This window comes from Chionomys nivalis, chromosome X (assembly GCF_950005125.1).
Source record: "Chionomys nivalis chromosome X, mChiNiv1.1, whole genome shotgun sequence".
NCBI lineage: Eukaryota > Metazoa > Chordata > Mammalia > Rodentia > Cricetidae > Chionomys > Chionomys nivalis.
Genome location: NC_080112.1, coordinates 23,030,211 through 23,057,411, shown reverse-complemented (window position 1 = coordinate 23,057,411; position 27,201 = coordinate 23,030,211). Strand labels below are relative to the sequence as shown.

At 39.4% G+C, this 27,201-nt stretch overlaps 1 protein-coding gene across 1 annotated transcript; it reads right to left on the bottom strand.

Annotated features, from left to right (window-relative positions):
• Nucleotides 1-14,201: 14,201 nt before the first annotated feature.
• Nucleotides 14,202-16,505, bottom strand: Nbdy (negative regulator of P-body association). Its single transcript, XM_057759680.1, has 2 exons — nt 16,136-16,505; nt 14,202-14,338 (listed from the first exon to the last, which is right to left on the bottom strand). Exon 1 carries the CDS (start codon nt 16,369-16,371, stop codon nt 16,165-16,167), a length of 207 nt encoding a protein of 68 aa, XP_057615663.1. The 5' UTR covers nt 16,372-16,505; the 3' UTR covers nt 14,202-14,338; nt 16,136-16,164.
• Nucleotides 16,506-27,201: the final 10,696 nt, after the last annotated feature.

Genomic DNA, 27,201 nt, shown 5'->3' with positions numbered 1-27,201 from the left:
AATTTTCTCCCAGAGAATTGCTGGTATGCCTATTTCAGTGGCTCTTGCTTTCCCAGGACCAGTGCTGCTTCACCGCCCTTGACTACCTTCTTATGTTCTTTAGAAAATTCATATTTAAATAACATAAATAGAAACCCTCTTGTCACCAGACTTTTACCATTCCTCAGATTTCCCTCTATCTCCAGATAAAAACATCAGCATCAATTACTTCTTTACCATTGTCTATGTATGTTTGTATGTATGTACATACACATACATGGTGGTTACAATACAGTATTTTAGATTTGGAGTTTGGAATATGAATTACATCATCAATTTATATACTTCTTCACTAATTTTTTACCCATTTAAGTTCTAGCTGTTTTTCTTTTTGTGATAATATCTCACTACCACTGTACAGCCAGGGCTAGTCTCAAACTCAGAATTTCCCTCCTGCCTGCTTTCCAAGTGCAGGGGTTATGGGTTTGTACCACTATGCCCTGCTCTCTTAATAAGATTTCTTTATAAAAATTGACTTGTCTCATTGTTTCAGTTGTCTCATTATATTATATGGCAATATTACCTATTAAATTATTCCTCTGTTAAATGGCATCAAGTATGATTGCAACTTTTACTTATGAAAAACAATAAAGTCGATTTATTCTTACATAGGGGCACTTTCATCAACTCCACAAATGAAAGACAGGTCAAAATACATACCTGGAAAAATGCTGATGCTGTTAAAAAATCTTTCAACTGTTTATACTTTCATCGTATGTAATTCACATATTATATATTTGGCATTATCATTTATAAATCTGAGGATTATGGAGAATTCATCTTTTTGTGTGTTTATAGGGTGTGTGTGTGTGCATGAGTGTGTATGCATTCACATGTGGGTGTATATGTTCCATGATGTGCATATGGATGTCAGAAGATAATCTCGGATGTTAGTTCTCACCTTCCACCTTGTCTGACACAGGGTCTCTCTGTTGGTCACAGGTGCGGAGGCCAGGCTAGCTGGCCCACAAGCTTCCAAGGATTCACCTCCCATCTTGGCGTAGGAGTGCTGAGATTACAGATGTGTGGTTCCACACCCAGTTTTACCTGGTTTATGGGGACTCGAACTCAGGGCTTCACACTCATGCAGCAAGCACTTTACCCACTGAGCCATCTCCCAAGAATTTTGACTACTACAAATAGAATGAACTAATAGTGAATTTGGAAAATTGGGGATTTCCCTCTTGTATCTGTTTCCCAAGTGCTGAGATTATGGTATACACCACCACACCCACGAAGTTCACTTCATAAACATTATTTATAAAAACTGGCTTACCTCAATATTTTATTGGTTTACAATATTACTTTACTTTATATGACAATGTTAACTTCTTTAATCATTCAGTTGTTGAATAGCATTGAGTATGATATAGTTAGTACAAACGAGAAGTTCCACAACAGTTGATTTATGACAGAATGGGGGTGCCTCCTGTTTGTATGTTCAGTTTTGATTTCAACAGATTCAACTGCCTTTTGACTTCCAGTAAAGAATGCACAAAGTCATTCATCGTGGTTGACCACATACATTCTGTCTTCCATGACCTGTCCATTCTTTTAATTCATGGTTTTTTTACTAAAAGACAGGACTATTTAATATGATCTTAGAAGTAATTAATGAATTATTCATTATACACATTTGTATGTGTGCATTAATGTAACCGGTATCAACTGTCTTCATATTTGTTTATGATTTCTTTCTTTATATAAAAGCTTGAAAGTTTCATTAAAACTATTTTAAGATAGGTATAGTAATAAGAGATAAAATATAAAATGTATAAAGACAAGATTAGAAGCTGAGTGTAGTGCATACATGCCTGTAATCTCAGCATTTGGGAAGTTGAGACAGGATAATTAGGCTGGCTAAGTAAGACCCTATGTCTAAAAAAACAAGAGAAAGAAAAGTTTAGTAATTTTTCCCAATAAGTCCCATTTCTAGTCTCTGCAGGTTGACAGATGTAGTCTAGAGTACATGCTCCACATTTTTATAATCATCATAAACAGATATATTGACAAATATGTAGGTTTCCCATTTGTTATTAAAATGAGTTTATATAATATACATTATTATGCAATGTTTTCATTACTTATCATTTTATATTTAGTATATATTATAGATTTAATATGCTCTTTTGATTATGTATATAATAGTATACCACAAGATTCTACAACTTAATAATTCTCTAAATAAAGGGCATGGAGTATCGTTCCAATTGTTTTCCTTTTATTGTTTTTTGAGACAGGGTTTCTCTGTGTAGTCTTGGCTGTCCTAGAACTCACTCTGTAGACCAGGCTGGCCTCAAACTCAAAGAGATCCATCTGCTTCTGCCTACTGATTGCTGGGAGTAAAGGCATGTGCTATTACCACCTGGTTCCAATTGTTTTCATAAATATCCAAATATATTCTCAGCCTGTTGGATTATGAGGCAAACCAAATTTCAAGTTTCCCCAAGTATCTACCTGCCAGGAAATGGATCCCAAACTCTGTTAATATTTAACTCCCTTGTATAAATTGGCATCATATTTCCATATAAATGACATGCATGCTTACATTCTCACATATAAATATCATAGATTACTTGCAATACCTAAAACAATATAAATGCTATGCAAATAGTTGTTATATTGTTTAAGTAGTCATATAAAAAAAAGTCTACCAGCAAAACAATCAAAGATTCACTAATACAGTATAGGACAACCATAGCAGCAAAAGGACATTTAAGCTAACCGGGACTGAAACTAACTGAATCCACCAACACAGAGCCTTTGATGGAGGGCCAACTGTGCTCTCTTAAAATAGGTATAATAATCCATTCTCTACATGTCTCTACATGAGACAGACCTCAGACAGAACTAGTAGCTCTTTTACTTTAAGTTTATGAAACACGAAATAAACATTTGATAGCTACGTATCAGCACAATTATGAGGCTATATCAACAATTTTTTAAAAAATTGCCTTTAGCTCTTTTAAATCCAGTATTTCATGTTCAAAAACAAATTATAAGCAGGATGTGGTAACACATGGCTGGAATTCTAGCACTTGGGAGGTAAATGTAGTCAGATCAGGAGACTGAAAGCAACCCACTGTGGTGAGTTCCAGGCAAGCCTGGGCTCCATAGCAAGAGGCTATCTGAAAGAATTTATACTTAAAATTTCATTGGAGACCTTAGTAAATGCTACACTAACCTGCTAAATAGATTTAAATTTTCCTTCCAAATATAATATTTTACAATATAATACACTGGGTCTTGTGTTTACTTTAGGAGGCGTTTTTGTGTTATGAAACAAACCCAGGGACTCATACAAGATAGGCATGTTTTCTATCAATGAACTATATGCTTAATGTATGATGCAGCGTTTTATGAACTAATATTTTGCTTTGTTTTTCAAAATGCCTATCCATTTGCAAACCAACAATCCCTAGAGAAACAGTACAGAAAACAAGCAAAGACAAAAAGTGTTAAGAAACACATTGTGGCTGATGGACAAGTGAAAAACTTTCATCTGTACCAAGTAAATGTCAACTTACACAGGCAATATAGGCAAGTCAGAGAAAGTAATCTTTTCCTCAAATAGGAAAAGCATCAATGCACGCAAAATATAAGGAGTGAAGGAAGAATAAGACGCACACTTTAGTATAATTTGAAATGGTAAGACAAAACCCATAAAAAAGATGCAGAGAGATTACAGTTAATTATTTTTGAAAGAGATTGTGCGACATTGAAAGGGGGAATCCCACCATTCACTTGTCTAGATCTCTGCACGTCTCTCCCTCCTCTTATCTTTCACGGCTGAAGTGGTGGCCTTGTATCTAGTATAAAACTTAGGAAAAGTCGCTCAGTGGTTAATGAATGACAGACACTTGCTACTACTTGTGAGTTTGGTTTTGGACTCATCATATTTAACTGTTCCGGTAAAGAATGCGCAGAACGCTTATTTCTCAATTCAGTCCACAGAAAAATGCCAGAATGCATTGGAAGGACAACTTTCAAATTTGTCAAGAAGCTCCGTGCATTCCCAGTGTGGCCTATGCCTCTAAGGAGGTACAAGTGAAGAGAAAGCATTGGTCATATTGAAGAAAATACCAGCATTGCATGGCATAGTATTCTATATGCACTCAGGGTTCTAGAGACCCATCACCTCCAAATGTGAAACCCTAGGACAACACAGGTAGCAACATGGAAGCCAATGAACCTTACCATTAAATCATGTGGGGTTAGGTCATTGACCAGTGACTTAGGCATTGGGTCATTGATACTGGTATCCTTTGTGAAGATCAGCAGTGTGACCAATCCTGAGAGCTACAGGCATGCTGGACCGGGTCGCTCCTTTCCTCACAGGAACACCAGTGGGGGGCAGGGAGACAACAGTAGCGTGGTTAGGCATTTGTATTTGGAAGTTCCAGGCCTCTGCCGGTGGGAGCCTACCACCATATCTGTCTCTCCCTTCTTAGAGTGCTCCCAAGCAGTGAAGCAAGGCGCCTTTCCTTCTTGCAGTAAGTCCAGTTAAAGTGTCATCCAGGAGACATAGGCATTTACTCTGTGCTTTCCACTGATGGGCACCACTTACACTTTCCTCTGGATAGTCACAGATGACAGCTAAAACTCTTTTCCTGCCCAACTGTTGATGTGGTCCTTGAACCTTTCCAGCTGCTAGGAAAGACCAAGAAAGTGCTGAGCAAGAGGCTAAGAAACTAGGGACTAGTGGGCTAGGGGCCTCACAGGAATCCTGTTCAAGCAGCAGCTTGAATTTCCCCTCCCTTTGGCCCTCTCAGTTTCTCTTGGTTCCTGCTCTTACAAGAAGAAAAAAAATTAAAAAGTTAAAACACACACATGTAGTCCCTGTGACCCCACAGGAAGATTCAAGTCATAGTCCAGCTCTCCACAGCAGAAAGTGTTGGTCACAGTACTGGCTTGATCATAATTTTGCTGCAGGATTACTTTCTGACAGGCCTGTGAATTCAGCTGGGGACCATACCCTAGCCTTGAGTCAAGCCAAGCAAATGGCCAGGAAAGACATCCACAGGGTAGAAGACACAGGTGTCTCTTATATGAGCACCAGGCAACTCACCCATGTGCAGAGAATGGACTGACCATCACCAGAGAGCCCAGAGAAGGCCACCAGATAGCTCAAAGGCCCAAGATCTCTCTTAAGAACATTTCCTCTGCCCTGTTCTGTTCTCTAATCAATTAGGAGTGGGCCAGAAGGGAAAGAATGGGACATGGAAGGTGAAGAGGGGAAAGACTTGGTCAGCTCATGCTAAGGGGATGTTTCCTGGCTCCAGAGCTTTGGAAAATCTATCAATGTAATCCATCATGTAAATAATCTAAAAGAAAAAAACCATATGATCATTTCATTAGATGCTGAAAAAGCATTTGACAAAATTCAACATCCCTTTATGATAAAGGTCTTAGAGAGATTAGGAATACAAGGGTCGTTCCTAAGTATAATAAAAGCTATTTATAGCAAGCCGTCAGCTAACATCAAATTAAATGGAGAGAAACTCAAAGCTATTCCACTAAAATCAGGAACACGACAAGGTTGTCCACTCTCTCCATACCTCTTTAATATAGTGCTTGAAATTCTAGCAATAGCAATAAGACAACATAAGGGGATCAAAGGGATTCAAATTGGAAAGGAAGAAGTTAAACTTTCATTATTTGCAGACGATATGATAGTGTACATAAGCGACCCCAAAAACTCCAGCAAAGAACTCCTTCAGCTGATAAACACCTTTAGTAGCATAGCATTGCAGGATACAAGATCAATTCCAAAAAATCAGTTGCCCTCCTATACACAAAGGATAAGGAAGCAGAGATGGAAATCAGAGAAGCATCACCCTTCACGATAGCCACAAATAGCATAAAATATCTTGCGGTAACTCTAACCAAGGAAGTAAAGGATCTATTTGACAAGAACTTTAAGTCTATGAAGAAAGAAATTGAGGAAGATACCAGAAAATGGAAGGATCTCCCTTGCTCTTGGATTGGGAGGATCAACATAGTAAAAATGGCAATTCTACCAAGGGCAATTTATAGATTCAATGCAATCCCCATTAAAATCCCATCAAAATTCTTCACAGATCTTGAGAGGACAATAATCAACTTTATATGGAGAAACAAAAAACCCAGGATAGCCAAAACAATCTTATATAATAAAGGATCGTCTGGAGGCATTACCATCCCTGACCTCAAACTCTATTACAGAGCCTCAGTATTGAAAACAGCTTGGTATTGGCATAAAAAGAGAGAAGTCGATCAATGGAACCGAGTAGAAGACCCTGATTTTAACCCACAAACATATGAACACCTAATTTTTGATAAAGGTACTGGTCTTTTTTAAAAGTAGGGATAAAATGACTCCTAATGGCATTCTGCTATACTCATAGATCAATACTTTACTCAGCCATCATCAGAGAAGCTTCCTCCTGCAGCAGATGGAAACAAATCCGAGCCCCACAGCCACACATTACAGGGGGAGGGGCGTTGAACACACAGCTCTAATGGGATGTCTCCCTTCAAATCCCTCCCTCAGAGCTCAGGGAACCCCGTGAAAAGAGGAGGCAGAGGAGGCAGAAAGACACCAAAAGAACAAAGCCCTCTAAATCAAGTGAGCAAAAGTCATCTGAACTCACAGAGACTGAAGCAGCAAGCGCAGGGACTGCTTGGGTCTGCACCAGGTCCTCTGTGTATATACTATGGCTTCCAGTTTAGTGTTTTTATGGGACTCCTGAGTGTGTGAACTGGTGGGTCTCTGACTCTTGTGCTTTATCTCGGGATCTTTTCCTTCTGTTGATTTGTCCTATCCAACTTGGATGTGATAGCTTTGTTTTTAGCTTATTGTATTTTCTTTTGTTATGTTGTTATCTCTTAGAAGCCTGTTCATTTCCAGTGAAAGAAAGGGGGTGGGTCCAGAGGGGAGGGCAGGTGGAGAGGAGCTAGGAGGAGTAGAAGGACGGGAAACTGTATTAGAAAAAAGTCTATTTTCAATAAAAAGTGGAGAAATAAGTAGACCCAGCAAAGCTCTGTTGTTCACACCACTGTTCACACCACCGTTCACAACACCGTTCACAATCCACAAGGTGGAACTTAGCAACACCAAAATTTTTGAGTGTGTCTACTATTTTGATATCTGATATGTGCAAACAAATACAAATACTGGAACCAGAAATAAAGATGATTACAAAGATGAAATAATAATGGCTTCTTGAAGTAGAAGTCAGTCAGGGAATTAGAGTAAAATCTCGCGAGGCCATGACAGATAGGCGGGTTTGTAAGGCAGACTGCAGAGACATCAGAGTTCCAAATGTAATATGAAATTAGCCTAAAGTAACAAGAAGTTCAAGAGGATCATAGTGGGATAAGAAATCCAATGAAGCTCGGCAGCTTGAGGCCAGCCTGGTCTACAAAGCGAGTTCCAGGCAGGTCAGCCAGTAGTACTACAAAGAGAAACCCTGTCCTGAAATAAACAAAACAAAACCATGAAAGGAAAAAGAAAAAAAAATCCAACGAAAGGCTTTTGTGCAGTTGGTATAAGGTGAAGTGCTCAATGGTAATACATCAGGCTTGAGAGACATGGCATATGTAATCTTGCAAGTCATTTAAGATTTTATTGTAGATATGAGGAAATCATTAAAGAATTTAAAGCAGAGAAACATTTTATATATATATATATATATATATATATATATATATATATTAGAGACATCATTCACAAGGCTGTGTTAAAAGTGAAAAGGCAAAAGTAAAAAAAAAATCCAATATATTAAACCCTTTGCCATATATGGCAATTGCTTCCTGAATTTTCTTTCAAATCTGGACAGCAAACTCTCCCAGGACCTGCCCCTCTACATCCCCTTTGTTCATCTTTCTCGGCTGCTCTTGAAATGCCGGTGATCCTAGAGTTGATTTCAGACAGTTTTCTCTATGGATTTGTGCTTTAGAGTATCTAATTTGCTCCCTTGCCCTAAATGGTCAGTCTTGATAGCAGTTTTTACCCTACGTACCAAAACTGCTCTTGTCACCTCAGAGCTTTACCAGCTTGCCAGGAATCTCTGCCTAGCGAGCTTACTGAAAATAGTGAAAATTATGTCATGTATTGCATTCTGTCCCTCAGACAGTGACTTCACACAATACTAAATTCAGAAACTTGAGAACTGCCTTCCTTTATATAGAACTCTTATCTGTCATGAATGTTTGTTGTTAGTTGGCTAGCTTAGAATCTATGGTCCCACGGCAGCTGTGAAGGTATTTTGCTTTTCTTGTGGCTGACATCTACAGCCAGCTGGCTTTAAATAAGGAGCTGCGAGATAACCTTGAGAGGTCTGATTTAGACAATTGATAGGCATGAAGAATAGAGAGAAAACTTCTCTGAAATACGCATCTTAGTTGTAGCCTGAGCTGGAGAATTTCAGGGGGCCATCCCACGAGCCTACTCTACAGATTTCAGACTTGTGCAATCAACCCAAGTCAATATACCACAATTGTATATAATTTCTTATTACGTATTTCCTACTGATCATGTTTCACAGGCTAAATCCTGATTAATATACCATCTGATCAACATTGCAAAAATCGTTCTTAATCCATTTCTCTGTATTTCATCCCAACTATAAATGGCTAAGCTCAGAGTTTTATTACTTGAAGGGTTTTCACATTATTAACTATCTTTTTAATCCAGTATCTTCCTATGCTATCTTCTGCATGAAGACTGGTATATGAACATAACACTTTCCTTATAAGAGACCCTGTTTTAAGGCAGGGTCTGACTATGTAGCCTGGGCTGGCCTGGGCATTGCTATGTAGACCAGTTTCATCTTGAACTCACAGAGAGCCACCTGCCTCTTCCTTCCAAGTGCTGATTAAAGGAGTGTGCTACCACATTTGGCTTTCCTTAAAAGTTTGTAATGACTTTTTATTTCTTATTGATTTATCTGGAAACTATTCAGTAAAGAGCACAAAATTTGCATATTCATCCTACATCCTAAGAAGTTACATGACTTGCAGACGTAGCTACTATTACCTGTGTCCTCTAAAAGAACAGGCTGTCTTGAGCTCTGTATTTTTGGTCATTACAGTCTCACTACTATTCTCTACTTGCCCTTATGATGGTTTGAATGAGAAATGTCCCCAATATTTGACACTTGGTCCCCAGTGGATTAGTGCTGTTTGGAAATGTTATGGACGTGGTGGCACATGCCTGTAATCCTAGAAACTTGGGAGGTTGGGCAGGGTTGGTGCTTCAGAGTTCAGGGCCAACCTCCTGGATTTCAGGAAATGTTATGGAACCTTTCTGAGCTAGAGCCTTTTTGGAGGAAGCAAGGAAGGGGGGTGACCATTAGGGGTGTAGAGCCTTGCCCCACTTCCTGTTAGCTTTCTCTGCTTTCTGTTCCTGGATAAAATGTGATCAGCCAGCCTCTTGCTTCAACTGACTGCTGACATGCCTTCCTCACCATTACGGATTGTCTCTCTGGAACCTTAAACCAAAATAAACCCCTTCTTCCTTGGGTTGTTTTTGATCATAGTATTTTATCAGAGCAACAGAAAGTAACTAATACATTTTACCACTCCCCAGCCTTAATACCCAAGAGTACTCTTTAAGACCCAGCACAGACATCGATGCACACAAAAATCCATCCTGGTATTTCTCATCTAGGCAGTACAGCCTCTTGCATTCTCTTAAACGGCATTATGTGCTAATTCCTACGAAACTTACCAAACTGGTTTATGGCTTTAGTGGGTGAGTTAGACATCTTATTTTGGCAGTATGGGCACCTGGTACAATGTCTGTAATATAACAGATGTTTGCTTTAATATATGTTTAATATATGTTTTAAAAAATATTTCTGCTGGTTGAATGAAAGAATGGATTGTCAAACACTGAATTTCGGTTCTGGTTAACTGCAATAATGGGATGTGTGGAAAGCAGAATAATAGGTACATAAAGGGGTTCACATCATAATTCTCAGGACTGGCGACTATATCGCTGTACATGGTAAAAGAACTCTGGCAATGTAATTCAGTTGCGGATTTGAAGACAGAAGAATTTCCTCTGGATTAACTGGGTGGCATACTCTGGTTAATTGTATATTAAACATAGAAATCCTTTTCCTACCTGAGCAGAGAGAGGGTGGATGAGAAAAAGAAACAGAGAAATTTTAAGTGTGAGAGGGACTCAACTTGGAGTTGGCTTTGAAGACAATGAAAGAGGGTCACAAATGAAGGGCTTCTAAAAGCCGAGGACACTTGTCAGCTGCCATTCAACAAGAAAATGGGGCTCACACTCTTAGCTTTGTAAGGAACTCAGTTCTACCAACAGCCTAAGGAGCAGAGAACCAATTGTCTTCTAGAGCCTCTGGGAAGAAATGCAGCTGGCTAGCACTCTGATTAAACCAGATGAAACCTACACCAGATCTATAGCAGTGTAATATAATAAAGTTGTTACTTTGAGCCCTAAATTCACAACAAACTAAAGAATGCAAGAAAACAGGATATATAGCAAAAACATGGAGTGAGGCAAGGCATGGTGGCACACGCCTTTAATCCTAGCACTCAGAAGGCAGAGGCAGGCAGATCTCTGTGAGTTCCAGGCCTCTCAGGGCAACATAGAAAGACCCTATCTCAACAGAAAGATGACTAGATTAAAAACTGAAAATCAAATGCCATCGCCACAATGGAATCTTGCAAACAAAATAGATTCTAAGGAAAGATTTAAGAAAAGGGTCACAAAAAGGATAAAAGATGTATCCTAGACTTTACTAAGATCTAGGCGACTTATACAACAGATAACACATTTACATATTTATAGACCCCCTATAACAGGCTGAATATACAAATGTCTTACAAACATACAAGCAATAGTAATCATTAAGTTCTCTAAGACATTCGGCAAATTTCAACATCTATGAAACCATGTTTGTACTCTAAAATTAAATGTGAAATAACAAAAGATTAAATAAAAAAAGAACCATAGATCCACACCTCAGTTTGCAAATATGATCTCCCAGGAACACAGTCAAATAGAGAAATGGTCAATGGGGTAGAAAATATAAGATGAGCCTGAAAGTAAGGAAGAAAAGAAATGTTAAAATAAATATCTCTCAAAGAATGGTGCCATGCCAAAGGGTAGAGAAAACAAGCTGAGTAAAATAATTATGATAGCAACAGGCTATTTATAAAATAACATAAAAATTTAGGTGTTTAAATATAATAAATAAATACAGAAAAGCTTTCTCTTCAAGTAGAATATACACTAGTAAATGCAATAAAAATGATGGAACTTGAAATTTATTATTCTGTATTCATAGTAAAAACATTTAGTCAAGAATAATCAACAGATGCAAAAACTAGTAGAAGATAGTTTGATGAGGAACAGAAAAGATATACAATCTCCAAGTATTCAGAGCAAAATTATTAACTGTAATGAGAAAACAAAGGGTTAATCTAACAAAATCCCAGCAACTTAATCAAGAAGTCAATGTGGATATGACATCTGCATCATGAGCAAGTTATGACTATGATGCCCAGAGAAAAACTTAATATGAATTCTGAGGTCTTCTTGCCAACATACATCATCAAAATACAAAAAGGAGGAAATGATACTGACACCTAAATTGAGGAGCATTCTATAAAATAATTGTCTTATATTTTGAAAAATTGTCAATGTCAACAAAGACAAAGAAGATTGAAGAAACTGAAGAAACTTCTTGATCAAGGACTAGAAAGACACACACACACACACACACACCAAAAAAAAAAAATTAAGTATAACACATCATCCTGGACTGCAACTTCAACCAAGAAAACAGATAATGTATGAGAAAGTATGTATTACAAGTAAACACAGTGAAGTATTAAGAAGTAAAGCAGAAATATAGCTGCAAATTCCTTTTAGATGGCAGAAGGAAAGAGAATGGTAGGGCAAATGTGGCAAAATACTTGCTGATAAATGTGGAGAAAGATATGGGAGGTTTTCTATAATATCCTCATGGTTTAACTGTGGGTTTCAATTAAACATCTTAACCATGATCTTTGTATTGAAGAAAGAAAAAAAAAGCTTTCAGTTTTTGTTTTGTTTGTAGACAAAGTGTCATTATGTAGCCCAGGCTAGCCTGACTCACTCTATAGACTAGGCTGGCCTCAAACTCAGAGATCCACCTGTCTCTGCCTCCTGGATACCGGAATTAAAGGTGTGTGCCACCATACCTAGCAAAAAAACTTTGTATTACCAAATTCTATTGAGATGTACAGCATATAGGTAAATTTCTTTTCTGTTGTTGCTGCAAGAAAGTTTAAAAATACATTAAAGTGGCAGAAAACAAAACTTAACTTATAGTTTGGTAAATGGTTTCATAATACAATTATTTTAAAAAGAATGCATAAATAACTGGAAATTTAAAAAGCAAAACTCTTCAGCTGGGGCTGGAGAGATGCTGCTTCAGCGGTTAAGAGCACTTGTTGCTCTTGCAGAGGAGCCGAATTCAGTTCCCAGACCCCACGTGGCCACTCACAGCCATCTGTAGTGTCAGTTCCAGAGGATCCAATGCTCTCCTCTGACATCCCTAAGCATTAAGCATAGATATTTACATGTAGGCAAAACACCCACACATATAAAATTGCCAAATTAAAAAATCATTTAGACATCATAAAGCAATAATTGTTAAAGTATAACAAAATAATAAGCAAATTCTTACAAACTGGTAGAGAATAATTTGTAGTTTTCACTTTTTTAGAAAAGAAATACTAATGAGCTAGAGTCCAATTCATTAAATCAGAAAATGAACAAATGAAAGGGAACTAGAAGCAAAAGAAATATAGATTAAATAATTAAAGGAGAAAGCAAGGCTGGAGAGATGGCTCAGTAAGCAAACTGCTCACTATTCAAGCAAAAAGACCTAAATTCTAACTCTAGCACCTAAATAAAAGCTGGGCATGGTGGCCAGGCTTGTAATCCCAGTGCTGGGGAGGTAGGGACAGTGGTCACCTGGGCTTACTGGCCAGTCAGCCTATCCTCATCAGGACTCAGTAACAGCTCTTGTCTCAAAAAACAAAACAAAACACAAACAGACAAAACACACAAAAAAAGCGGATGATTCCTGAAGACCAATATAGGAGGCTAATCTCTGTCCTATCCCCATCCCCCAAAAGAAAGAAGCCTTGTTAAAACCAAAAGAAGGAAATTCATTAAAATTATTGTAACTTATCACATTTTCATGTTGTCATATGAATGGGGAAAATGCTTATGCAAGTAGATATAGACAAAATATTTGGTGGGAAAAAAAACTCCATACCCATCCACAATAAGTCTTCTCAGCAAACTATGAAAATTGAATTGAATAAAATGTATGTCCTGGCAATGCTGAAGCCTGCATGGGCAGCCCGTATATGGCAGTTCTGTTGAACTTGTCCATATTGGGTTTCATGGTCTAAGCTGAGGAGGACGACTGACCAGGGCACCAGATCTCATTACAGATGGTTGTGAGCCACCATGTGGTTGCTGGGAATTGAACTCAGGACCTTTGGAAGGGCAGGCCGTGTTCTTAACCACTGATCCATCTCTCCAGCTAACTGTGAATACTAACTAATTTTCAGCTGGGTGGTGGTTGCCCATGCCTTTAATCCCAACACTCAGGAGATAGAGGCAGGAAGTGCTCTGTGAGTTCAAAGTCAGCCTGTTCTACAGAGTGAGTTCCAGGACAGCCAGGGCTGTTACACAAAGAAACCCTGTCTCAAAACACTCCCTCCCCCTAAAAAAAATTTTCTTGGGCAAACTAAAAAATGCATATTGGTAAAAAAGACAGTGCCAATACAATATAATTACAAATAGCCCAAAACAATCTATAAATTACTAGAAAAATATAATTCACAAAGGATGCATGTTATAAAATCAATATAAAAGTACAAATCATTTTCCCCTTTACTAGTAACAATTACAAAATGGGCTTTAAAAAGAGTCACTTTGCAGAAACTATAAACTAATCAGCAGTAAATTTACTAAAGTGCCTCACAGATTTACCTGGCTAGTTTTTGGTGCATATGGTTTCAATCTTATGCTTTTGGGGTTTTGTCAGTTATTTTGAACGTGTCATTTTCAATTCCTTTCTTCTTTCTTTACATGCATTTTTAGTAAAGAAAAAACAAAAGAAAAACAAAACAAAAAGATTTACCTTTAGCAACACAACTTCCAGCTGCGGGACACCAGCAAAAGCAGGGTAGCGTTGGCAAGAATCTTCATGGTCATCAATGGGTGAACTGTGTTACAAACGCACCAGGGAAATGGAATCATACTGCAACCTCTCAAGGACTGGAAAACAGGAAGCAAGGTGAAGTCATTCTGTCTGCCACATTCAGTCTGACTCATCTTCCCTTGACTTTTCCAATTCCTTACGTTCCTTTCAGCTCCCAATTCAATGACACAATTCTTATTAAATAGGTACGCAGTATAAGGGGGCATGTTCTGCACGGCAGCTTACAGCATCAAGTCTCTGGAACCAAGCATTTTCTTTTTAATCAAATCTCAACATGTCTCATCACTGGTAGTAACTTAGGAACTTACTGGCCTTATTCAGACATCCTTTGGTGGATATGTGATTAAACTCTAACACACCAAACCCTTTAGAAAATGTATGGGACACAAAAAAATTTCACTAAGTATTCACCATTACAATTTTTTATGATTTAAATCACTGGGGAGAAATTATGTAGCTCCTACACACTTCTTGCCCTGTATAGCTTCCTTTGTTTTCTAGGTGAGCATCTCCCTCGCTATAGCCCGCATTACCACATTTTGCCTTTGAATAGAGGTAAAACAAACAACAACAACAAAAAACCCACATGGGAGGAAAAGCCTATGGAATAAGGATCAGCTGCTTTCAGATGAAATGGAACTCCTTCCTTTCTTATGCTTTAGCAACAAACCTGAACCCAGAAGATCCACAGTTGCTAATGTTATTCATAACTTGCTTAAATATCTATTTCACTCCTGCTACGCAACAGCCACTGCGCCTTCGCCATCTGCCCCCGCATCTCCCTGTGCAAGGCCTAACCACAGCAAGGACTCCAGAAACACATGCGATTTAGAAGGATTGATGAGACTTGAGTCAAACCTGGGTGTCCCCCCCCACCTTTTTTCGTTTGTTTGTTTTTACAATCTATAAGGCTCATTTAAACAAGGCTATTGCTTTCCCGAAAAGAAGAATTAGTCTTAAAACACAAATGGCGCTTGTTTGGAAATCGCCTATGATATGATATTCCTTGCTTCGAGAAAAAACTGCGTACTCCTTAGCAAATGGTCAAAGTCTGTAGCTCATTTCTTTCACACAATCAGGATTACAGGCAAGCTGCCTCACAACAAGCCTGCCCTGGGCCTCTCATCCTGGAAACACTAGGCCTAAACAGCAGTCCATCTCAGATGGCAGATGTCACTCACCCTTTAAGGCCCACCCAAAGTTTTCTCTTCCTCTTAGATGGCTCTCATTACTAACAAGCGGTGACTAGGTCCATCCATGATGTCTCAATACCTCGGACAAGCACATTTTTATGGTACTTGGGTTTGAGCATCATTTTGTAACTTTTGTTTTCACTTACTAAATCCCATTTTACATTAAAAAAAAAACCAACAACAACAAACCCTAGTTCTCAGAGCTCATCTTACAGGCCCTAGGCCTTCCGCACATCTTTGCTCTTGAACTAAGCATCTCCATTTAAACGGAAAAAAAATTTCAATATACACAAAAGTAGAGAGAACAGTATAGTAAATTCCCATTCAGTTTTAATTTATCGACCAGGGAACATTTTGTTAGTACCTCCCTACACCGTGGCCTGTCACGAAAAATCAAAATACTGCAGTTTACTTTAAAAACTCAGTTATCTCACGTGAAATATCTTAATTACTCAATGCAATCAAATAACCATTCCATCCACGCGTACTTTGTAAAAAAAAGCCATTCAACGCCTAGATGTTGTTTCTCTTTTTCTTATTCTTTTTTTTTTTTTTTTTTTGAATTTGTGGAAAGAACAGGAAAAGGGAGAACAGCTGGGGAAAAGCACAATTAAGTTTCAGAGAGCATGGATGTCCCAAATGAGAAAGAAAGTATCTGACCTGATTTAGGCTGGGAAAAATCTATTTCACTACTTCTCCGGAGGAGGAGGGTGCGACTTCAGTCCATCGGATGCAGGAGGAGGCGCCGAGGGGAGAGTGGTACTACCTCCACTGGGAGTCCCTTCTGGATAATCCCACCGCGGAGCCAGGAGACAGCGCTTTCTTGGAGGCTTGGGTTCCCGCGTTTCTCCTGGTGGGAGCGTGGATCTCCCGGAGGCACAAGGTTGGTCCCCCATAGGTATGGCCGGACCAGAGCGTCAGTTTTCTCTGGTGGGCCCTGGCAAGGCCGAGAGATCTGAGATGGCGGATCCCCTCCAGGCACGGGGCTGGCTTCCTCCTGGTTTCGCTGTTACCGTATTTCCTGTATCCCTGAGACGTATATCCCTTCTCCGCCTCCGCAGCGCTCCGTGCCCCATCCCACTTTAACCTTTCTACGAGAACGGAATGCAAAAAAAAAAAAAAAAAAAAAAAAGCACATTTAATAAAAAGCTTTTCCACAGCGCGTCTAGCACATCTCTCCCACAGTTTAATTAACTGTGGAGAGTTTTGTTCAGTTTCATTTTAAAACTGTCAATTTGCCTGTAACTTGCCAACAGGGCATGTCTTAATTAATGGGTGTGTGGGAGGGTCGCGGGGGTGCTGTAACCAAAGAAATTAAGCATTTTACACTGCAGTTTTATACACACATCACAGAATCATGAAAGCGAGCACAACCATCTAAAAAGCTGTATATAAATATGTTGACTAATTTGCTACAGTGTTAAATTTCAAGCCGATTATGGAAAATGATGCCCAATAAATTCAACATGTGTCATACAACCCAGGACCACCGCGGTTCCTCCATCGTTTTAAATTTTTTGTCATCTTGAAAATTCACTGTGTTTTTTTTTTCTCATTCCAACATCCAAGATTTCTCTGAGAACAGACAACTGGTGGCACTTCATGTTTTTTTTTTTTTTTTGGTTTTTCGAGACAGGGTTTCTCTGTGGTTTTGGAGCCTGTCCTGGAACTAGCTCTTGTAGACCAGGCTGGTCTCGAACTCGCAGAGATCCGCCTGCCTCTGCCTCCCAAGTGCTGGGATTAAAGGCGTGCGCCTCCACCGCCCGGCACTTCATGTTTAATTGGCAACATCTTTCTTTCTTAGGGCTATGGAAAACAATGACTCATCTTACTATTGTGCCATGTTATTATATTATATGTTATATGGTAAGAAACCAGAAAGAGTAACCAGAAGGTGCCACAAAAGTGGGAAAAGGCTTCTGCGTTTCTTTGATCTTCATCTCTCAATAAATTTTATGTCTCTGTCCCTTTGCCTGTTCACAAACTAAACCACACTTTCCCACTTCTAGCCTCATTGTTTTAATGAAGAAGCTTCAACCCATAATGTCTCAAGCATTCCCTTTTAACAAACTTTCCTGTTCTCAAGCTCTGCAGTATTTAATTCATTAAATTATTGGGATTTGTTTTCTAGCTATCATAATTTATGTGCAAAATTATGCCATCTTCAAGATACTTACTTAAAGTACTTACTGCCAGAGCTACCTCACACCTCAAAGATGGCTACCTTCCTCCAACCATTCTGCACAGCCTGTTACATAAGTTAGATACCAATAGAGATTTGGCAAAATTCAATGGCCCTGTTTTTTTCAATTAAAAAAAAATGAGGTTAAAATCTAATGTCATCATTTCCCCTTTTGCCTTTCCTACATTCAATATGTCCCCCAACTCAGCCCTCTAACTATAGATAACCATACCAATCACTACTAATAAAAACAGAAAACCCTAACCAAAAATAAGAGGATATTGAGAGATAGGTTACAACCAGAACATTTTTACCAAAAATGTAATAATACAGGAGTCAGCATTGTACAAGTAATAGCTGAAATTATGGGTGTGGGTGCTCTCCCAAGAGAAACTAGAACTGGCAAAAAAAAATGGAATTTAATGGCAGATGGTAGAAAAGCTGCAGCCAAGCTTGAGAAAAAGTTAGCAAAATCAGAAGACTCCGGCCTGAGATTTCTGAAACTTGATGTTGATGACCTCTGCAGGTGGATTTTGTTGTTGTTGTTGTTGTTTGTGGCTGTCACCTGACAGTAGAACATGTAGTGATATCCTAAACTAGGGCTATGGGGAGTAGCACTCTCTACACATCAGTTGTGATAACCAAAAATACCACAAGACATTGCCAAATGTCTTCCGGGGACCGAGAACTCCTCAGCAGGGGCTGGAGAGATGATGCAGCCCTTAAGAACACTGGCTGCTCTTCCAGGGGACCTGAGTTCAATTCCCAGCACCCACATGGCAGCTCACAGCTGTCTGTAACTCCAGTTCCAGGGGATCCAACACCCTCACTATGTGCAGGCAAAACACCAACTTACATAAAAAAATAATGAAAATGAAGATAATTTAGTCCTCCATTCAGCTGTACACTACAGCTTTTATATCATTCAAACTAAAGACCGTATCATTTGTCAAAATAATTAAGTTTCTTAATCTTTTTATACATATTTCTATAAGTGTGTAAGACCAATTATATCAGCGTACAAATTAAGATTAAGTTGTTTCATAGCTATATTTAGCAAATTTAGAGAAATGGCTGATAATTTCTGTAAAATGACAGGAATTAAAATTTCCAGTAAATTCAGGAAGGTTTGATTTATGATAAACTTTACTTGAGGTAATAAAGTCTTAACTTAGACTGCTACCATTCCTCTGGACCATTTATACTACAACTAGATTTGTTTTCAGTTTTGCCAATTTTTTTGAGACAGGGTCTCAGTGCGGCTTAGAGAACTCTTAGCCTTTGTTTCCACCTACCAGGTGCTGATATTACAGGTATTTGCCATCATTCCTGATTTCTGCTTAAGATGGAACCCTAGACCAATTGAACTACATACCCACCCCGTTTGTTTGTATTTGATTATGGTAAAATGCACACTCCTTAATTTTTATTATCTTAACCATTTCCAAATATGCAGTAGGTCAATAGTGTTTACCATATATTCACCTAATTATACAATCTCCCAACATTTTTATTCTCATTAAACATATATTCCCATCTTCGCTTTTCTCTAGAAACCACCATTACACTCAAAACCTGTTTTTTAAAATTCATTGTTTGTTTTGTTAGGGAATAAAGTCCTTTTTCCTTAGAGGTTTCAAAATGATTTTTTCCCTCATTCTTCAAGTTGGTCTTTTTTTCCTGCTCATAGAACCCGCGCAGTATGGACCACAGAACCAGTAGAGGGCGCTGTTGTGTTGATGGCCTGTTATGGCAGTTTTAAAAAAAATATGCCATGGATTCAAATTGCTTTCACACTCAACCAGTGCTCAGAGGATGAACAGAGGGTAAAGTGAGCTCACCTTTGGATGATACGTGCTTGTTTTAATATTTTATTTTGTGAAGAACTTGGTTAATTAATTGGATTCTTTTAACAATCACTTTTCATTGCAAGTCTAAGAACTGATCTTACTTGCATATATAAAAGATGTTTGTTTCTGTTCATTGCGTTTGAGTACAAACCTAAGGACAAAAACCGTGGAATTCATGTAACAGTCTCATAAAATAAAAAATAAAAATTATCTAGAGGGACACTACACAGGTTTCCTTGCTCTTTGCTTTATTTTATTGAACAAATCTGACTAGGAATGTTTTATAAAACTAAGAGATACAAGGAAGAAAACTATGATCTTGATCAACCTCTAAACCTTTTCCCCCGCCCCATGTTTGGGTTTTTGGTTTTTTTTGTTTGTTTGTTTTTGTTTTTGTATTTTTAGACTGGGTTTCTCTGTAGCTTTGGAACTGTCCTGGAACTAGCTCTGTACACCAGGCTGGCCTCAAACTCACAGAGATCCACCTGCCTCTGTCTCCTGAGTGCTGGGATTCAAAGCATGTGCTGCCAATATGGCCGACTTTTTTTTAATTTATTTATTTATTTATTAAAGATTTCTGCCTCCTCCCCGCCACCGCCTCCCATTTCCCTCCCCCTCCCCCAATCAAGTCCCCCTCCCACGTCAGCCCTAAGAGCAATCAGGGTTCCCTGCCCTGTGGGAAGTCCAAGGACCACCCACCTCCATCCAGGTCTGGTAAGGTGAGCATCCAAACTGCCTAGACTCCCACAAAGCCAGTACGTGCAGTAGGATCAAAAACCCATTGAATGTGGCCGACTTTTAAACCATTATTTTACTGTTTTTTTATTCATTTATTTATTTATTAAAGATTTCTGCCTCTTCCCCGCCACCGCCTCCCATATCCCTCCCCCTCCCCCAATCAACTCGCCCTCTCTCATCAGCCCTAAGAGCAGTCAGGGTTCCCTGCCCTGTGGGAAGTCCAAGGACCTCCCACCTCCTTCCAGGTCTAGTAAGGTGAGCATCCAAACAGCCTAGGCTCCCACAAAGCCAGTATGTGCAGTAGGATCAAAACCAAGTGCCATTGTTCTTGATTTCTCAGCAGTCCTCATTGTCCGCTATGTTCAGTGAGTCCGGTATTATCCCATGCTTTTTCAGACCCAGTCCAGCTGGCCTTGGTGAGTTCCCGAAAAAACATCCCCATTGTCTCAGTATGTGGGTGTACCCCTCATGGCCCTGAGTTCCTTGCTCGTGCTCTCTCTCCTTCTGCTCCTGGTTTGGACTTGGGGTTGTAGTCTGGTGCTCCAATGTGGGTCTCTGTCTCTGTCTCCTTTCATCACCTGATGAAGGTTAATATTCAGGAGGATGTCTATATGTTTTTCTTTGGGTTCACCTTCTTATTTAGCTTCTCTAGGATCACGAATTATAGGCTCAATGTCCTTTATTTATGGCTAGAAACCAAATATGAATGAGTACATCCCACGTTCCTCTTTTTGGGTCTGGCTTACCTCACTCAGGATAGTGTTTTCTATTTCCGTCCATTTGCATGCAAAATTCAAGAAGTCATTGTTTTTTACTGCTGAGTAGTACTCTAATATGTATATATTCCATACTTTCTTCATCCATTCTTCCATTGAAGGACATTTAGGTTGCTTCCAGGTTCTGGCTATTACAAACAATGCTGCTATGAACATAGTTGAGCATATACTTTTGTTGTATGATAGGGCATCTCTTGGGTATATTCCCAAGAGTGGTATTGCTGGGTCCAGGGGTAGGTTGATCCCGAATTTCCTGAGAAACCACCACACTGCTTTCCAAAGTGGTTGCACAAGTTTGCATTCCCACCAGCAATGGATGAGTGTACCCCTTTCTCCACAACCTCTCCAGCAAAGGCTATCATTGGTGTTTTTTATTTTAGCCATTCTGACAGGTGTAAGATGGTATCTTAAAGTTGTCTTGATTTGCATTTCCCTGATCGCTAAGGAAGTTGAGCATGATCTTAAGTGTCTTTTGGCCATTTGAACTTCTTCTCTTGAGAATTCTCTGTGCAGCTCATTGCCCCATTTTATAATTGGGTTGATTAGCCTTTTACGGTCTATTTTCTTGAGTTCTTTATATATTTTGGAGATCAGACCTTTGTCAGTTGCGGGGTTGGTGAAGATCTTCTCCCAGTCAGTGGGTTGCCTTTCTGTCTTTGTGACAGTGTCCTTTGCTTTACAGAAGCTTCTCAGTCTCAGGAGGTCCCATTTATTCAATGAGGCCCTTAATGTCTGTGCTGCTGGGGTTATACGTAGGAAGTGGTCTCCTGTGCCCATGTGTTGTAGAGTACTTCCCACTTTCTCTTCTGTCAGGTTCAGTGTGTTCGGACTGATATTGAGGTCTTTAATCCATTTGGACTTGAGTTTTGTACATGGTGATAGACATGGATCTATTTTCATTCTTCTACAGATTGACATCCAGTTTTGCCAGCATAATTTGTTGAAGATGCTCTCTTTTTTTCATTGTATACTTTTAGCTCCTTTATCGAAAATCAGGTGTTCATAGGTTTGTGGGTTAAAGTCCGGGTCTTCTATTCGATTCCATTGGTCGACTTCTCTGTTTCTATGCCAATACCAAGCTGTTTTCAATACTGTAGCTCTGTAATAGAGTTTGAAGTCAGGGATGGTAATGCCTCCAGACGATCCTTTATTGTATAAGATTCTTTTGGTTATCCTGGGTCTTTTGTTTTTCCATATAAAGTTGATTATTGTTTTCTCAAGGGCTGTGAAGAATTTTGATGGGATTTTGATGGGGATTGCATTGAATCTATAGATTGCTTTTGGTAGAATTGCCATTTTTTCTATGTTGATCCTCCCAATCCAAGAGCAAGGGAGATCCTTCCATTTTCTGGTATCCTCTTCAATTTCTTTCTTCAAAGACTTAAAGTTCTTGTCAAATAGATCTTTACTGTTTGTTTTTGAGACAGGGCCTGACTATGTAGCCCAGCCAGGCTGGCCTGAAACTCATTGTGTGGATCAGGGTGGCTTCAGAGATCCGACTGCCTCTGCCTCCCAAGTGCTTGGATTAATGTCGTACACAACCGCAACCTACGTCTAAAACCTTTTAGAAGTGTAAATAAATAAGATGTAAGTATTATAAGACTAGAAAAAACTTTATTTTGTCTGTATGGGTATTTTGTGTGTGTGTATATATATATATGCACTATGCCGCTTCATTGCCCACAGAGGCCAGAAGAGGGCACTGGATGAGCATTGTTAGCCACCATGTCGGATCCTGGACTTGAATCTAAGTCTTCTGTATATGTTGTTAACTGCTGATCTCTCCAGCGCCAAAAAAAACAAAAAAAACAAAAAAAACAAAAAAAACCCATAATATATCAAAAATATATGAATTGAAAAATCTTTGGTTAGTCACTATGATGGCTTTTTAATGTTGGGGTTTTTAGAGAATAGGGATATATACGTGTGCACACATACACAGATACTTGTGTGTGAAATCCTTCGCCCAGTATTTGTATTGCTTTTTATTCTTAACAAATGTTTTTAATAATGAGATACCTTAGCACTTTTTCACATGGCATGTTCTGTGTCATCACTGTTTGATGGTTCTTTAGTGGCTGCTTATAATCCCATTATGTAGACCTCCCGTAATTTTTCACATAACTAATTTTTATGAAAGGGTATTTATGAACAAGTAAACTGTTTCCAGGCTTTTAAATTGAAAATTAATCTACTAACAATTCATTTTAATAATACACATTGAGATTTTTAAAGTATATTCAGCTAGATATATTTCCACATTATTTAATCTAAGAATATTGTTATAGCATCAAATAGAGTATGTACTCATAAATATCACTTATAATATTCCATGACCCCTAGATTCTGGAAAACAAGTGTTCTCTGTCTGCATGGGTTTGCCCATCCTGACTATTTTATATAATCATATTCTGTGCTATATGGTCTGAAGGTTTTATCTTTATATGTCAAAAAATATATATGTATATCTATTCATATATTCTGTGCCTTTGATGTCAGTTTCTTCCCCTATATCTATCCAAATTATTTATAGGTTTGGTCTTTTCATCGTGTTCCAGATTTTCTGAGTGTTTTATGCCTTTTTTTTCAGATTTAACATTGTCTTTGACTGAACTATCCATTGGTTCTATCTTGACTTCAAGACCTGAAATTTCCTCTTCCATGTTGGTCAGTGTGTAGGTAAGACTTACCCTAGGAGCTTTTCGTTGAACTTGCTGAGTTTTTTTGTTTCCAGTTTAATTTCAGTTTGTTTTATTTTTTTTGGGGGGGGGGAGTTAGTAATTCTATTTTCTTTTTAAATTCTTTTTGAACTGTTTTCATTATTTCATTTAACTTCTTTGTGTTTTCATGTTCTTTAAGGCATTTATTTGCATCCTCTTTAGAGTCCTTGAACACAGTCATAATTACTACTTTAAAGTTCTTGTCTTGTGCTTCAGCAGCTATATTGCATTTCTCAGCACCTATTCAATAGAGTGGCTGGCTTCTGGAGGAGGCATACTATTTTTAAATGTTCATGTTTGCGTATTAGCTCCGGGATCTACGCATCTGGAGTCAATGCCATTTGAAATGTTTCTTAGTCTAGATATTCCATCTTGTCTTCGTTAGGAGTATGTTCTGTTCTTTGGTTACTACTGCCTGCTCCGGTTCCTGGTTAAGTGTGGCAGCTGTGGGATTCTTGATAGGGAATGGTTCTGTGGGCCAGAAGGAGCCATAAAAGAATGGACACAATCTACAAGAAAAAGAAGAAATGGGCAGTGGGAAAGAACTTGGAAAGGAAATTTGGGTCTGTACCAGGAGGCTGAGTCCCTAGAGGATGGAGGTGAGCTGGGAGGAGGGGGTTCTGTGAATGGGTTGTAACAGAACTGAGTCTGAAGAGACAAGAATGGAGCACAGGAAGGAAAATAAAGATCACCTATTTCATCTTAAAATTTTTCTTATTTGTAAAATGTTATTGCATTGATGTGTGTGCTTGTGTGTGAGTGTGTGTGTGTGTGTGTGTGTGCACAAGCCACTGCACAAGCATGGAGGGCAGAGGACAACTTGTAGTACTCAATTGGCTCTTTCTTTCTACACTGTAGTTCTAGGGCTCAAACTCAGGTCTTCAGACTTGGCAGCAAGTACTTTTACCACTGAGCCACCTTGATTGTCTTCATCTTAATGAAATTTTAGTGTCAATTTGCAGTATTGTGTATTGTACTCCTCTCCACTTGTGTTCTCTTGTAACAGGCCCACAGACCTTAGCACAACTGACTCCATGATGGGAGTGCCATTCAGGCTATAAAACTCAGCACAACAACAGGACCACCTGCCTAAATTAAAATAAAGACCTAATCCATCAAATCACATAGTTCTGGGAAAGTATAAATGTACTAACCTTGCTTTTGGCTTCTGTAGTTTTGCTTCTAGCCAGTTCTTGTTAACTGAAGTATGCCAATCCAGAAAATGCATTTTGTTCTTAAAAGCTCACCCTGAGAAAGCTTTGGGCCTACACTGGGATTCTGAATACTCGGTGTAGTCAGTGCCCTGCTAATAAAGACTTTCTGTTGGCTTAAACCCAAGTCTGAGCAGTTTTCTCTGGTGAATAGCCCGTGATATTTCTGAAGATTGCACCAAGATACCAGAGGTCTCAGAGCCCCCTGAAGAAAGAAGAGTGTGGTGGTCAGAGTACACAGCCTGAGATGTTCCAGGTCCCTAGAGCTCCCTTTGATCAATCACTACCTAATGCTTCAGAGGCATCTGACACCAAGAAACAAATTAGAAAGTCTCCTGGTCTGTCACCTCCGGAGGTGAATCTGGTTAAGGTGCATTCTGTTTTGACACATAGTAGAGAGGTGGGATCTGGCTGTCACTCCAGTGTCATGGATCCATGTGAGGGATCACTGGCTCCCTTTGTCTGTTCAGGTGTATGAATGTGTGCGGGCCACCCCTGGTTGTCTTTACTGTGTCTCTCTGTGTGCATATGTGTGTCTGTGTCTATGTGTTCTGTCCATTCTGTTTCACTGTTACTGGTCAGTGGCTTTCTCTGGTGCGAGAAGCCCCTGGCGTAGTATCTGTGCCCCCTCCTGGTAGGAACCCAAATCCTGTGGGCTCTGTCAGGTCTCAGAGAGGGGAAAAAAACCTTCCACCTAGCCCTCTTCAAGAGCTGGAGTTCTTGCTTGTTGCTCACTGTCAGGATTGGTCCCTGTGTGTAGGTGGGGAGGGGCTAAGCCTCTCAACCAGGATCCCTTTCCATCTAAGCAGAATGCAGACAGGGAGGGGGAAATAGTTCCACCAATGACCATTCCCTCAACTCTGGGCCAGCTCTGCTCAAGCAGGCTCAGGGAAGGGGAAGAGTTCCCCAGGGGTGAGCCAGAAAGTAGAAGAGAAAGTTCCACTTCTTTTTCTTTCATGATTCTTTCTCCTTATGTCTCTATAATTGAAAAACCCAAAACATGGGAGAGGGGAGGATGGGGTAGGGCTGGGTGGAGTGGAGGGAGGGAAAACTACAGTTGGGATGTAATGTATGAGAGAAGAATAAAAAAGAAAAAGAAAAACCCACCATTTTCTGAAAAAAAAAAAAAAGGAAGAAAAACTGTCCCTGGTCTGGGCAAGGGGATAACTGGCAGATAACACAGCCTAAAGAGAATAGATTTTCTCTTCTGCCCAGCACTGAACAAGGAGACTTTAAACAACCTCTGGTGGGTCCTTTTAAAAGATTAAAGACAGCTGCTAAATTCCTTTCTTGCCTTCTTGGCTCCAGATATTATAAAGAAGGTATAAAAGCATTTTTTTAATTCAAGGTTTAAGTATACCCCAGTTGCTGGAGATAGCTCAAAAGTATTTAACAGCAGCAAACTGATTGGAATGAGACCTTTTGCCTAAAATGAAAGTTGCCGTCACCTCCTCTGATGATGAGATGTAGTTAAGACTTACAGCCAGCCAGCAAAATTTTTATGTCCTACCCTTTGTCAGAAGAAATATCTCCTAACAGCAAGTTCTGTCTCCAATCAAAAGGTACAGTTGGGCTATCTCTCAAATTGACAACAAAGATTCCTGGGAGTATGGGCAGAATCCAGCCTCCCAGGAGTGACCCAATAGCAAGTTCCTATCAGTACAGCTACTCCATTCCAGATCAAACAATACCCAACGACCTGGAAACAAAAGGGGAAATTGCAGTCCATACTTCCTGGCTTGAAGAGATAGGCATCCTGGTGCCCTGTCCATCACCCTGGACTACAGCTCTCCTGCCTCTGAAGACACCTGGGACCTCTGATTCTCGTGAGTCTGCTTCTCCCACAGAAACAGCTGTACACTTTCTTGGACCTGAAAGATGCAATTTTCAGTCTCCCATTGGCAGAGGTGAGTTAACCCATCTTCGCTTTTAAATGGAAAGACCCAAAGGGAGGTTTTATTGACAACATACCTGAACCAGGTTGTCCCAAGTATTTAAAAAATGTTCCAACCCTGTTTGATGAGAAACTAAATGCTGACCTCCTGCCCTTCAGTCAGAGGTTTCCTGGAAAATGGATTACAAAAGGACTACTGAGGGACTTCTGCAAGACTTTCTGACCTTGGGCCACAGAATGTTGGGTAAGAAAGCCCAACTTTAGGCTGGAGAGATGGCTCAGCAGTTAAGAACACTGGCTGCTCTTCCCCAGGTACTGAGTTCAATTCTCAGCAACCACATGGTGGCGCACAACC

Coding starts and splice junctions, on each gene's coding strand:
- Nbdy (XM_057759680.1), bottom strand. CDS start 16,371: ATGGGGGACCAACCTTGTGCCTCCGGGAGATCCACGCTCCCACCAGGA.